This window comes from Macrosteles quadrilineatus, unplaced genomic scaffold (genome assembly GCF_028750875.1).
Source record: "Macrosteles quadrilineatus isolate MER2022 unplaced genomic scaffold, UCM_ALF_1.0 Scaffold_1__1_contigs__length_201487025, whole genome shotgun sequence".
Lineage (NCBI taxonomy): Eukaryota > Metazoa > Arthropoda > Insecta > Hemiptera > Cicadellidae > Macrosteles > Macrosteles quadrilineatus.
Window position 1 is genome coordinate 148063903 of NW_026542594.1, and position 15382 is coordinate 148079284.

General features: G+C 39.7%; 1 protein-coding gene across 1 annotated transcript in view; it reads left to right on the forward strand.

Annotated features, from left to right (window-relative positions):
- The window catches only part of LOC128986945 (protein jagged-1b), a 119658-nt gene that overhangs the window by 85441 nt on the left and 18835 nt on the right, over positions 1-15382 (forward strand). Inside the window, exons 5-7 of the mRNA XM_054407568.1 lie at positions 183-243; positions 2448-2581; positions 14339-14572. Coding sequence (XP_054263543.1) covers positions 183-243; positions 2448-2581; positions 14339-14572 — 429 coding nt within the window. The remainder of the gene's footprint in view (positions 1-182; positions 244-2447; positions 2582-14338; positions 14573-15382) is intronic.

Here is a 15382-nt window from a genome sequence, read left to right on the forward strand (position 1 = left end):
GGTTCTGCGATGGTGCCCTGAGTAAGTTTGATTTCAAGCAACTAGCTTTACATTACATGTATTCTACTAAACTTCGCAAAGTTGATTGAAGTACTCGCAACAATTCAGTCATATTGATTTTTAATGAATTCTAATACATGCTGATTGAACTTGTCATCATTGTAGTTGTGTTTATGTTCCAGCGGTGTGCAAGAGTGGTTGCCACCCTCAACATGGCAAGTGCGACAATCCTGGAGAGTGCGAGTGAGTATTCCACGTTTATACTTAACTTATGATTATTGTTTAGAACTTTCCGCTATTCATTTTAACCAATTCGCACCTCAGAAAGCATAAGAGCGAAAGTTATTGAGTTGCCCCAGAGGTTGTAGTGGGAGGGGTGAGCCTGTTCCCACCGTATCTTAATTCTACCGACCATGCTGTGTAATTATTGGGTCTACCAATAGCTTCGTGTTCCAGGGTTTAATACCTTTCTTAATTAAAACCCTATATTTCCCGTTTGTAAAAACGTGGTATGTGGCCACCCAAGTAACTCTCAACACCCGATTGGTAACGTAGGTTAATATAAATTGTTGGTGCCTTATGACGATTTTACTAACAAACAATGTAATCATTTGCGTCATCCTTAGACGTAATCTAAATTTACCAATCATAATTTTACTATTTAATATAGGTATATCAGACTATTTCAACTTGATGTGGACCTACCTAGCCTCAGTGAAACTACCGAATATTGAATCTGCCGTGTATATACTAGCCCAGTTTATAATCTCTATTTTTGTTCAGTAGGCACTTTTTCCGTGCTTTACGGGATACATATGTAATGCAAAATAATGTCAATCTTAAAGAATTCAATCCTCAAAATCTTCTTATAACATTATTTGTTTAAAGTTTTGCTAATATCTGTGAGAAGCCTTTAATAGAAATTCGTTTCACCACACAATTCCAAGAGATTAATTTAAAAGCTATGGCTTTTTCTTCGGCTCCAAGCGTCGAAGCCTTTCTTTTGGCTCAAGGAATATTATCGCAAATTCGTAAAGTGAATTTGACACCCTAAATCTTGACATAACTATTTTACTAATTCGCATTACATAAGTGTGATCAGCTAACACACCTTATGTAAATAAGTGATCCTAAAAGCGACTACCCCCAATAAAGGACTGACGAGAACATTGAATGGTTACAGATCACAGTGATGTAAGACGCTGACTGGCTCTAGATGTGGATGTGGATGGTATAATTGGGAAACGGTCCCGTGATGGATCGAGGGACTCGCTTCACCTTTATCTATAACTAATTAGACGGGTACACAGTCAGGTGCGGAATTAGGGAAATGGGAACATTACCGATCGGGAACAATGGCTCTCATAAGGAGACCGGGGCTATTAGACGACCGGCGCAGCTTTGTCACACCGACTCTTTAATTGGGATTATTAATCTCGCAGACGTGATTCCAATACTGGCAGTTTCACCCTGACTGTCTCCATCACAGCACAGCAGACGTCTCATTTCCTCCCGACACACTTACCCCGTGGACCGTAGTTGAAGTCTTGTATAGATGTAGTCGTAGGAATACTGCTACCTGACCTTATTATTCTCTACATTAAATGTTAACCTAACTCAATTTGTAGGGAATGAAATTAATACTCGGGCATTCCCAGTTGCATTTTAGCCAAGTCATTACAAAGTAAACATAAAGTAAGAAGATATAATATTGCGATACTGAGTAAGGTCGACAAGTTGTGAGGTGACGCGCTCATCAGCAGGTCTCATCATTCGCACGTATAACGTCCTCTTCTCTTAACTAGACGGATACGACAGGATAACGAGACAGTGTCCTTCATTAGAACGTGTTTCTTTCTTTTAAAAATCCCTCTTTGCCACATCCGTGGTGAAATTGTAAAATGCGTTTTATATGAGTCAACAAATCAACTGATAAATTAACTCACAGTTTGAAATGAATATTCATTTGTGTATTTGCTAATGCTATTAGCAACGGCAGCCATATTCTGTCCGACATAGTAGTGGAAGACATCCAACAATCTTCTCTGGAATAGCAGACGTCAGTGTAGCTCGGGACGGTGGAATCTACATATCAAACGGAATGTTATTTGTTACTTTTTAATTGGAACTATCCCCGCGCACGACACGGTTTGTAAAGTGCCTGCCGTAAATAAACTCAGACAAAAAAGCAATGCGACTCGGTTTTCGAACATATTTTCCTGGCCAGCTGACTTATAACTGACCAACAGAAACAAATAACTACTGCCTCGGCGACCATTACGAATCAAATCGGTTTCAATTATCTTCGGAAGTGATCCGAAGACAGAACCGGTCGTTTGAGCAATTTAATCGCTCCCGTCATATATTTATTATCTCGGGCACATTTATCGCGTATCGGAATGACTTTGGTGTACGGTCCTGTGTCCTAATGTCAATGTTTATTTCAGATGTCGGCCCGGTTGGCAGGGTGAGTTCTGTGACCAGTGCACCCCCTACCCTGGCTGCAAACACGGCTACTGCAACGGCTCCTCCTGGCAATGTATCTGTGACACCAACTGGGGAGGCATCCTCTGCGACCAAGGTAGGCTTATAAACAAACACACCTCCCCCTCATCACCGCCTTAAACTCGTAGTATACGAAATACGCATACTTCCATTAAGATATCAATTTGTTTGCAAAAATTATGTTAAGTTGTCTGAGTAAAATGCCCACAACTTAAACGAATATAACAATTTAAACGAATATTTATTATACAGGGTGTTTCAAAAATGAGTTTACCGAGTAAGTGTATTTGTTTGAAGAAAATAATAAATCCATTTTATTTATGTTATAATTTTATTGAAACTGAATTTACACTACACATTTTTCAAAATGCTTTCCACTAACTTCAGTGCCTTTTTCACAGCGTTGTTTACACTGCATTGATTTTTATTGTTAGTGTTGTATTCTCTTGCGAATTGATTGGCCCCAAGGTCCTGCGATCTTACACCGACTTTTCTATTTGTTGATAATTAAACATATTTTTTACCAAACGGCCCTTAAGAGGGTGTTGAATGGCCCCTATAATAACTGATGATCTGAATTTGAAAGCAGCCAACTCAAGAGAATTTGAATCCTTAAACAACAATAAAAATCTATGCAAAAAGATTGTAACAAGTGTAAAAAAAACACACTGTGAAAAATGCATTGAAGTTAACGGAAAGCATTTTAAACAGTTCTTTTACGTTTACAGCCTATGTGTAGTGTAAATTCAGTTTCAATAAAATAATTATAATATAAATGAAATTGATTTATTATGTTCTTCAAACAAATGCACTTACTCGGTAAACTGATTATTGTAACACCCTGTATTTCATCTGTGCTGTAATGCAGCATCTAGAGGCCAATGTTGGACTGTGCGCTAGCTCTACACCATTCCTTCTCATATTGAAGGGTTGTACAAGGGTTATAATGATATCTTAACACTAATTAGACAACATTTTCCAGTCAAAATTGTATAATGTTTATCGGAACCGCGTGTACGCTCAAGCGACACTACTTATCATTGCAATATATGCCGTATTATGATCAGATGCTTAAGTCAGAACATGAGAGACTTTGTTGAAAAAAGTTTTTGTTCGACCAACCATTTTTAAGGATTTAAACAGTAAACTAAACGCTTGTTGAAACAGTTCGACAGAAGTTGTCGAATTACGGTCAGACTAAAAGATTCTGCTTCTGAAAATTTTACTTTACTGAAATTACTTGAGACATCATAATAGTTAGTCGTAAAAAGTATTCCACTACGAGTATCCCAACCCCTAACTTGCATCCACAACCACAGTACAGTATACCACCAGACTACGAGTATCCCAACCCCCCACTTGCATCCACAACCACAGTTCAGTATACCACCAGACTACGAGTATCCCAACCCCTCACTTGCATCCACAACCACAGTACAGTATACCACCAGACTACGAGTATTCCAACCCCTATCTTGCATCCACAACCAAAGTACAGTATACCACCAGACTACGAGTATTCCAACCCCTAACTTGCATCCACAACCACAGTACAGTATACCACCAGACTACGAGTTTCCCAACCCCTAACTTGCATCCACAACCACAGTACAGTATACCACCAGACTAAGAGTATTCTAACCCCTAACTTGCATCCACAACCAAAGTACAGTATACCACCAGACTACGAGTATTCCAACCCCTAACTTGCATCCGCAACCACAGTACAGTATACCACCAGACTACGAGTATTCCAACCCCTAACTTGCATCCGCAACCACAGTACAGTATACCACCAGACTACGAGTATTCCAACCCCTAACTTGCATCCACAACCACAGTACAGTATACCACCAGACTACGAGTATCCCAACCCCTCACTTGCATCCACAACCGCAGTACAGTATACCACCAGACTACGAGTATTCCAACCCCTAACTTGCATCCACAACCACAGTACAGTATACCACCAGACTACGAGTATCCCAACCCCTCACTTGCATCCGCAACCGCAGTACAGTATACCACCAGACTACGAGTATTCCAACCCCTAACTTGCATCCACAACCACAGTACAGTATACCACCAGACTACGAGTATTCCAACCCCTCACTTGCATCCACAACCGCAGTACAGTATACCACCAGACTACGAGTATTCCAACCCCTAACTTGCATCCGCAACCACAGTACAGTATACCACCAGACTACGAGTATCCCAACCCCTAACTTGCATCCACAACCGCAGTACAGTATACCACCAGACTACGAGTATTCCAACCCCTAACTTGCATCCGCAACCGCAGTACAGTATACCACCAGACTACGAGTATCCCAACCCCTAACTTGCATCCACAACCGCAGTACAGTATACCACCAGACTACGAGTATCCCAACCCCTAACTTGCATCCACAACCGCAGTACAGTATACCACCAGACTACGAGTATTCCAACCCCTAACTTGCATCCGCAACCGCAGTACAGTATACCACCAGACTACAAGTATCCCAACCCCTAACTTGCATCCACAACCGCAGTACAGTATACCACCAGACTACGAGTATCCCAACCCCTAACTTGCATCCACAACCACAGTACAGTATACCACCAGACTACGAGTATCCCAACCCCTAACTTGCATCCACAACCGCAGTACAGTATACCACCAGACTACGAGTATCCCAACCCCTAACTTGCATCCGCAACCGCAGTACAGTATACCACCAGACTACGAGTATTCCAACCCCTAACTTGCATCCACAACCGCAGTACAGTATACCACCAGACTACGAGTATTCCAACCCCTCACTTGCATCCACAACCGCAGTACAGTATACCACCAGACTACGAGTATTCCAACCCCTAACTTGCATCCGCAACCACAGTACAGTATACCACCAGACTACGAGTATCCCAACCCCTAACTTGCATCCACAACCACAGTACAGTATACCACCAGACTACGAGTATCCCAACCCCTAACTTGCATCCACAACCACAGTACAGTATACCATCAGACTACGAGTATCCCAACCATCCACAACCACAGTACAGTATACCACCAGACTACGAGTATCCCAACCCCTAACTTGCATCCACAACCACAGTACAGTATACCACCAGACTACGAGTATCCCAACCCCTCACTTGCATCCACAACCACAGTACAGTATACCACCAGACTACGAGTATCCCAACCCCTCACTTGCATCCACAACCACAGTACAGTATACCACCAGACTACGAGTATCCCAACCCCTAACTTGCATCCACAACCACAGTACAGTATACCACCAGACTACGAGTATCCCAACCCCTCACTTGCATCCACAACCACAGTACAGTATACCACCAGACTACGAGTATCCCAACCATCCACAACCACAGTACAGTATACCACCAGACTACGAGTATCCCAACCCCTAATTTGCATCCACAACCACAGTACAGTATACCATCAGACTACGAGTATCCCAACCATCCACAACCACAGTACAGTATACCACCAGACTACGAGTATCCCAACCCCTAACTTGCATCCACAACCACAGTACAGTATACCACCAGACTACGAGTATCCCAACCATCCACAACCACAGTACAGTATACCATCAGACTACGAGTATCCCAACCATCCACAACCACAGTACAGTATACCATCAGACTACGAGTATCCCAACCATCCACAACCACAGTACAGTATACCACCAGACTACGAGTATCCCAACCCCTAACTTGCATCCACAACCACAGTACAGTATACCACCAGACTACGAGTATCCCAACCATCCACAACCACAGTACAGTATACCACCAGACTACGAGTATCCCAACCCCTCACTTGCATCCACAACCACAGTACAGTATACAACCAGACTACGAGTATCCCAACCCCTCACTTGCATCCACAACCACAGTACAGTATACAACCAGACTACGAGTATCCCAACCCCTCACTTGCATCCACAACCACAGTACAGTATACCACCAGACTACGAGTATCCCAACCCCTAACTTGCATCCGCAACCACAGTACAGTATACCACCAGACTACGAGGTGCGACTGTCGGGTGTCGGCCACGAGGAATGTAGGAGTGAAGCATGTTTGCTCCCAATGTTTGGCCAGACTCTTCAACTGTTTGGCCAGACTACAGTCAACATAAATAATGCCAAGCTGAATGTTTTTCAATTGAATATTTACTCGACCGTTTGAAACTGAATGCAAATTAATCATTGTTCGACAGATTTCTCTTCGGATTCTGTCCACAGACACACAGGACGCCATTATTAATTATATTGTAGACTGTTACTATTTGCGACTGGTTTTATTTCGTTAATAGAATTGAAAATTAATCAAAATTGGCAACTTCTCTAAATATACAAAGATTCAGATATGACAATGTTGTACGTTTTCGTTACTATACGTGAATCTCGAAGGCTACCGCTTCAATTCAGTCATTATCGTAATCATCGTAATATACATCAGATCAATTTTTTACGTTTGAATATTCAATACTATAAAAAACAGTGAACTATCGTTTAATTTCCCACTTTCACTTCATATTACGAATTGACGAACAGGAAACCCTGTAAAAGTTCTATTGTTCTTATTACTCTTGTACATGCATTAGATCTGTTTTTATGTGACAGAGTAACATATGGTTTTTGCTCGCCTCCAAGCTCTCTCTTGCTCTTTCTTTTTCATCTTGTCTCTATCCTTATTTATTGTTTCGATCTCGGATGCGACACATTACCTTTCTTGTCGACGTCGGTCAGGCGCCGTGCCGCGCCGCCTCTGTACAGGCGGTAGGTTACACTTTCTCACACACAGCTAACTGTACTACGTAATTCTTTTATCCGTGCTTTGTGTATTCTAACTTAATTTTTTTTATTAGAAGCTTGATTTACTATGAGTACAAAAATCTATGGTTGAAATTAAACGTTTATGGTTATCTTACATTTTTTGTCGTCGTTTTATTCTCAGTTAAACGGGAGATTTGACAATGAGGCATACTAGGTTTAAAAACTTAAGTAATTTGAAACACAACTTAATCGAGTAAATACAAGGGGTGGAGGTAATTAACCTATAATGTGATGCTGGTTTTACTGTATATTTGTGTTTACAATAGGTCACTTGCTATGTGATTTTAAGTTGCAAGTTTAAAAAATAGTCTACTACCTACATTACTTGCCAAATGTTAATTAAAATCGTCATCAAAAGTAAGTATGGAGTATAATTAGGTTACATCTACTGTATTCAGTTTCCTTTGTATTTTGGAGTGAATCCGATTCTATGATTGGCTTGCAACATATCTTGACGGAACGTTGTTTACGCTGCTTATGTCATTATGCAGAAACATTAATGTTTCCAAATCAATCATTATCTTTTATTCACTTTTTCGGTATCACTTACTTTGACACTCCTTTAAGTTAAGAGTATCGTAGTGAGTAAAACTTTTTTTTTTTGTCTTGAAAGACTTGCTTTGTCAAAGCACATATGCAAACCCGTTAGGGTTTAAGACCTGACATTACTTTGATGTTGGCAATCAATCTTCCTAGTACTAGTATAATCAGGGTTGGTTTAGTTGTAGAGCGTGGGTCTTCGGTCCACAGGATCCCTGGTTCAAGTCCCGCCAATCAATGGCTTTAACAATGCAACATGCGATGAGGTGGCGAGATGTTGGCGATGTGAGCCGAGCGCCTTCAGAACAGTCGACCGTCGCAGTCTCCGCTCTCCGCGTCGACAGATTCCAGCGCCAAGGCCGCGCCACAAAACATCCAATTAATGAGCCATACAAACCTCATTCATGACCGCCCCGCCGCCTTTCAATGTCTTTACACTTAATTGTGTCACCATTTTATTCTATTAGTGTTAATTTCAAATAAGGCAAATCAAGTGCATCTGACTATTGCTGAACAGATTCTCTTAACATATTCAACCAACCACGGACATTAGTGAACTGAATTAAACGAACCAGTTTTAAATATATAAATAATGAGCCCAGTAATGGTTCATAAAGTTGACTTGTTAATGAGCATGTTTAAGTGAGCCACTATGCATAATTTAATCAGTACCTGGGGACCGAGCTTTGCTCGGGAAATCATTAGTATTTACTCTGAGAGAAATATTTGTTCAATGTCATCTATCAAAAACATAATTGTTTATCAGTCTGTTATAATAGTAATATTGTAGTTGACTTTGTTTTTTAAGCAAAATTGATGATTCTCATGTAAATTAATATAGTAATTTATTCCATCTTTAAACAATAAAATATTGTGATTTATTTATCAAAAAAATAAAAACATCCTAATTTGGCTACATTGTAGTTGAGTATAGACAACATGGCATGCTATAATATTGCAATTTAAGTTCTAAGGATTTCCACACAAGAACTGTAAGCATCTCAATTCACTTTTCCAAATAGTTTTCTTAAACAAACAAAGAAAAATATCACAGTAGTTACAATTAATATCACAGACTGAGGCTGCATTTATTGTAAAAACATGAAAACTACAAATTGTTTATACGATTGTTTTTTATAGACTAAAACAAATAACATAACAAACACATAAGAATTCAAATTAGTCAGTTTTAAACCAATTTTAAACTATAAAAATGTAATGGTGATAAGCATTCAACTGTGGTAAAATAGGATATAATACAATTACATATTTTACCTCTGCTCTAGATTCTAATTTGACTATATTCTTCAGATTATCGACAATTAAGTCAACAAACTATTTAATCCAAACTAAATAATTTCAAGTAAGGTAAGCTAGTTATTATGGTACAAATTTAAATATTAATTACATAGACCAAAATGAACTAACATTTTCAATATTGTTCATCTGAATATTTCCATCCAAACAACGTTTTTAGTTAATTTTCTGTCTCTAGATGGCAAAACAACTTTTAAAGAGTTTCTTGTTCGTACTCTGGAGAAAGCTACATAGAGCATCCCATGCATGAATACGGGGTTGTTTAACACAACACCAACAGACTGAAAGGTTTGGCCTTGAGACTTATGGATGGTCATAGCAAAAGCTGGTCGAACTGGAAACTGATGTCTTTGCAGCGAACATCCGAGTTGACACTTGCTCGAATCAAGAGTGACTCTTGGAATGTGTACATCTCGACCAGAATGACTGCCAGTAATTATTTTAGCCTTAATAATGTTAGGTTTCTGAGTAACATTATAACGACGTTGTTTTTTAGTCGGAGTTCATGAGGTGGTAAATCTGATATTTCAATTGAGTTTAAAAACTCAGTTGGGAATTTGAGAGCTCCATCAGGTTCATCTTTTACTGAATCAAAACTTTTATAAATTGTTTCTTGTCCAGGGATAATTTGGATGATCTCGTTATTGATATTATCAACATCTCTATTTAAAGGTGCAAGGATGGCTCTATCTCTCATAGCATTGTAATCTCTGTCGGCTAGGCAATCGCCATATATTTGTTCAACAATATTTCCATTTGAAATAATGTCATCGGGAATATTTATTTCACAGTCATTGTTGGTGGGCAAATCTCCATTTCCAAGTTGAAGGAGATATCCAGCAAATGCACTTTCATCGAGATTGACTCTCATGTTTTGATGAAGAGAGAAGAGCTTGAAAAACTTCCAAATACTGCAACGTTTTACAGAAAGGTCGATCAGCTCAGATCGATTTGCTCTAGGCTGGACTGGAAGGCATTGGCGGAAGTCTCCTCCTAGGATCATAGTTTTTCCTCCAAAAGGCAAGTTTCTGTTTCCTAAGCTTCGCAGGAGTCCGTCAATACAACTTAGGCCATATTTTGGTAGCATTGGTGCTTCGTCCATCATAAATACGTCTACTTCTGCCAGTTCTTGGGCCTTCTGAGTGCCTGGCTGAATTGATGATTTAGAATCGCTAGTCAATGGAACTTTTAGACCAAAAGTCCTATGGGTAGTACGTCCTTCAGGTAGCAAGATTGATGCAATGCCGGTATATGCCATGCATTATACATTAAGATACATTAAGAATTAGATGGTAGAGGGTATTGTACACGTATGTCTTCCCTGTACCTCCTGGTCCATCGAGGAAAAAACACTTGGGGATGCAACTCATCGGGTCTTCTATTGCTTCCATAACAGCATCAACAAAGTCTTTTTGTTCGTTATTCAAATTGCTATATTGTCTGCGACCAATGGCTTCTAATTCGCTGACATTGTGGGTTTCTTCATTTCCCTCGTCTTGAAAATTCTGAATGTCATCCATACCATAGTTTTCCACCCAAAATTGGAAGTTTCGGCCTGAAATAAATAATTATTTTGAGTTCACTTTTTACAAAATCATAAGTATTAAAACATGTAGTATAATTTATTTTAGTCTAATGCTTTCTCTTATTTTAATTTGTTATAATATTCATTGCATATTTTTTATTTTTATTTTGCTTCACACTTATATTTAATAAAATTTGAACAATTATACACTCTAATTTTACAATTATCATAAATGACATTAAAAAATATAAACGTTTCACAATGTTAATAAAGTTTATGGTCAAGTAATCTACTAATGAGTCACAATAACAAATGCTAAATATTTAATTTAATAATAAGTTAGCATTTTCAATTCTGTACATAATTAGTATGGGTTAGTTTCTCATATTTTAGAACTTATGTGAAGCCTAAGTCTAGTGCGCTTCCAATGTTAGAATTGAAATTTAAGCCATAGAATCAGTTGATCAAAAGTAATTGTATGTTATTGTTATTGATACTATGAGAAAGAATTACCTTCAGTAGCTTCAGTATTCAGCTTATGGGCAATAATACGGTAAGCCTTCATGAGTGTTGTGATCATTTACTGCATGACTTATATTAGAAGATTCATTACAATAGGGAATGTAGTGAAATTGCACGTGAAATAATAGTTAAGTTGAAATAAATTTAGCAGAAATCTACTACCCAATAAATATAAAAGGAGGTGTATAAGTTAAAGCTAATTAAAGATTATTCCATCCTCTCATTAATTTAACTACCGCACTCGACATTGACAGAAATTGGTTTTTCAGTTATTTTCGGCATGCAAGAGTGTATAAGGGGTTATTTCAGACGTTTTCCATGACGATTAATTAAAATCGAGTTTTCACGAGGATTCAGGATCTTGAATACGATCCCATCTTTAGGTAAAAAAAAAACTGAATACAACAAGATGTGCAAATAAATCCCAACTAAGCTCTGAAAGAGTTCACATAGAACTGTATAGCTAAACAACCACTAAATAATTGTGTTAATAATTGTTATAATGTTTTCGTAATTGTAATGGAATGTGTTAGCAATACTAACAAAGTTGTCTTAAGTAACAACTATTCCCCTTCACCAAAATATAACTTCAAACAAGGATTTGATATTTACTTTTCACATTAGAATTTGCCTAAAATCAATATTTTTACTATTCAAATGTATCCTGGTTATCTAAAGAATGTCTGTTTCCAGAGGCAAAGCAAAATCAGAAAATTATTTTCAGCAACATACTAGGCTTGTAAACTCATAAATGACGTATGTCGGAATCATTTTTTAATCGCCGCGTTTTTCAACGATTACAATGAAAGGCGACATTCAGTATGTCCACTGGAGCAGCGCACCCCGCTCCCCTCGCATCTGGCTTTACACTCTAGAGGAATCAATTTGCGCTCGTGTGTGATAGATCGCTCTCTGTAGCCACTTGTTTTTTCTCTGATTGGATTAATGTGCACATGTGGGCCAACTCCCGCGACCGCGGTTTTTTATCAATAATGGCTCTATTGTCTGAAGCGGATCAGCTGTGTGGACATGTGTCGCTCCGCTCGCTCCGCTCGCTCCCCGCCAACGTCGCAAGTGGTGCGTGGTGCAATAAACACTCAGTCCCTCAGGACAATCCAGTCAATTAATAATATTCTTCTCTCATCAACGACCGAGTTGTTGAATTTTGCCGTTCCTGCAGACGTATATCCCTTGCTAAGTATAATCTTCCATGGGTGTAGGCTGAATTGCGGATATTGATGCTGTCCGCGAAAACTCGTGCTCGAAGAATATTCTCATTTTAATAAAGGATCAAATTTTTACCGTGTTGATTTTTCCTGAACATCGACCAAAGTGCGCGCGTTTTTTATACAGCACAATGTGTATTTCGGTGTCGATTGGTAGCGGGCTGGAAGCGCTCGCTAACATTTGACCCTACACAACATATACGGACCCCACTTCATCAGACATAATAACAGGCCACCTTAATTGCCTCGCTCGAGTTAATTACAATTTGAGCAAAGCTCGGCTGTGAGGCGGGGGCGGGGGCGGGGGCGGGGCGGCACCCACAGACGTATTTATGACAAACATCTCGGTCTGGTGCTTGGCGTTTATGGCACCCCCACCCCCACCCCTGGACAGTAGCCTTCAAAACCTTCTTATCACAATGCTCTTTGTGTTGGGGTATACGATTATTTTAGTATGGGGTTTCAATTATTTGGAAAAAATTTTATGTTAAAATGAGATTAATTTTCACAAAATTAAATCAATATTTCATTAGAATGTCAATTAACATAAGAAGTTTTAGTTGTCAGTGTGAGTGATTTATTATGACATGTACCCAATATTTAAACTCTTAATGATTTAATTTTGTGAACTGCATTTACTGTATACAAACTGCAAACTTTGTTAATACTCATACTCCCGACACTAAATAATGGGTATTAAAAGTCTGATTTGAGTTTGGATGTTTTTTCTTTAGCCTTAATCAGTAAAAAGGTGATTGAAATGATGAGAGCTGTGATACCTTATGCACAAAATAAACAAATTATATTTTAACCCTTACCACTCTCATTGTAAGGGCCTATGCCCTACGCACTAGGTTTAATTTATTATGCAGGTCATTAAGCCTCCCCTTATTTTAACTTCCAATTACATTAATAATAAAAAATAAAACTTCAAAAAAAATATTAATTTTAAATTTTTTTTAGTCTACATGTGATACGATTGCAAATGGCCGACACGAGAGGCGTAAGGGTTAATTGTTGATTTTTCTTTTCATAACATTCTAATTCACTTTCAATGCAACTTAATGTGTTCCTAGTTTAACAGTATAGTGGATTGTGGGAAAATGTTGCTAGTTTTTTATGTTTGTTAATCACCTTCTTTTTTATTATGTATCAAGGTAATGGCAATACCAGTAAAAGTATGCGTTTGTTAGTCTTGTGAGTTGCAACAGTCCAATAAACGTAGTGCCCCCGACTGATGACCCAGCCCCGGGCCCACGAACGCTCGTGATGCCGCGGGCCCGCCCATCGCCCATCGCCCGGACCCGTTCCCAACAATCCAACCACTGTTTTTATTGAGATGTTTATCTGTTTAATCAAATTGAGAGTGTATTGGAGTGTTCCGTGCCGCGCTGCCGATAATACGTGAGATTGTTGCCGCAATCTATTAATCGCTTGCTTTGTGAGGGCAATGAAATGTGTGCCTTACCTGTCTATCGGACGTAATGAGAAAACGCAGCGCGGTCTGTGTCCGGTACCCGGTCTCCGGTGGTCTGGTCAATGTCGTCGTCTGCACTCGAGGTTCCCAGGTCCCGCGCTGTGTGCTGTGTTGTGGCAGTAGTCCGGGCCACTTGAGATCTTGTCAACAGCCCACACTCGTGCTTCTGCCAGACAACCTCTACACTCGTTTTATATACGACTACCGCTACGACTGAACACAACAACACGCAGATAAAACACACGCGTCAATACAGTTCCATGTTATAAAAACAGTTTGATGATTTGTATTACTAACATGGTAATTGCAACTAAAATAAATTATTCTTAAGTTTCATGGTAACATCCACTATTCTTGTTGCAGATTTGAACTACTGCGGGACTCACGAGCCGTGCAAGAACGGAGGCACATGCAAGAACACCGCGCCGGACCAGTACAAGTGTGCGTGCCCTGAGGGGTTCTCCGGCCTCAACTGCGAGGTGGTGGACAACCCTTGTGTGACCGGACCTTGCGCCAACGGTGGAGTCTGCCAGGAGACCGGCAGTACCTTCTACTGTGCCTGCTCCTCTGGCTGGGCCGGGCCTACCTGTCGCACCAGTGAGTCTAGTGTACATCAGCGATGCATGTGTGCTGTGCATGTGAAAGTGTCAATAGTCGCTTGTTGTGGTAGACATACAGTTTAGTTGTTGTTTGTCCCCACTCAAAGTACTTAGGCTTTCCCCGTCTAGGCTAGGCATCGTGGTAGCGGCTCATATCAGACCACGGATAATATGATGCTGAAACACTCACGAAATCATCCCTTCTGTAGAACAGAGGATTTCATCGTTGGTAAGACAGTACTGATGGACTTCCCTCGGATCCCTTCAAAGTGCATCCTGTATTTACCCGCTCATTGTAGTTATACCCGTCTAATCGTGTGTAGTCAAAAACTTTATAAGAAAGGTCCATTCAGAGAACAATACGTATCCTGATTTGACTCTGGAAGTAATTTTCTTACTTCTTTTCAGCCCTTGATGAACATCAAACAGTTAACTAATGAAAATAGGTTTGTAAGTAAATGGGTGAGTCAGTCGAGTCAACAAGCTAGTATCGCATAATATTTAGGAAGACGTTATTATTAAACTTTTCACGAGATGAAGTTTCGACGGAGACGATGCTGATGAAGCAGCAGAGATGAAGAGGAGAGGCGCCCACGCAGACGGAGACAGTTCACTTTAATATGCAAATGCTGCCTATTCAACAAACTCAATGGCACAAACAGTGCTAGGTGATGTATAAATACTCCATTTAGCGTCGGCGTTGTTACATTTTGTGGGAGTGTTTAGTGGATGATGAAGCGGTCCCAACAATTATCCTTTTATAATTACACAACCGCCGCAACGTCCCTCGTAATGCTGTGTCACCGGC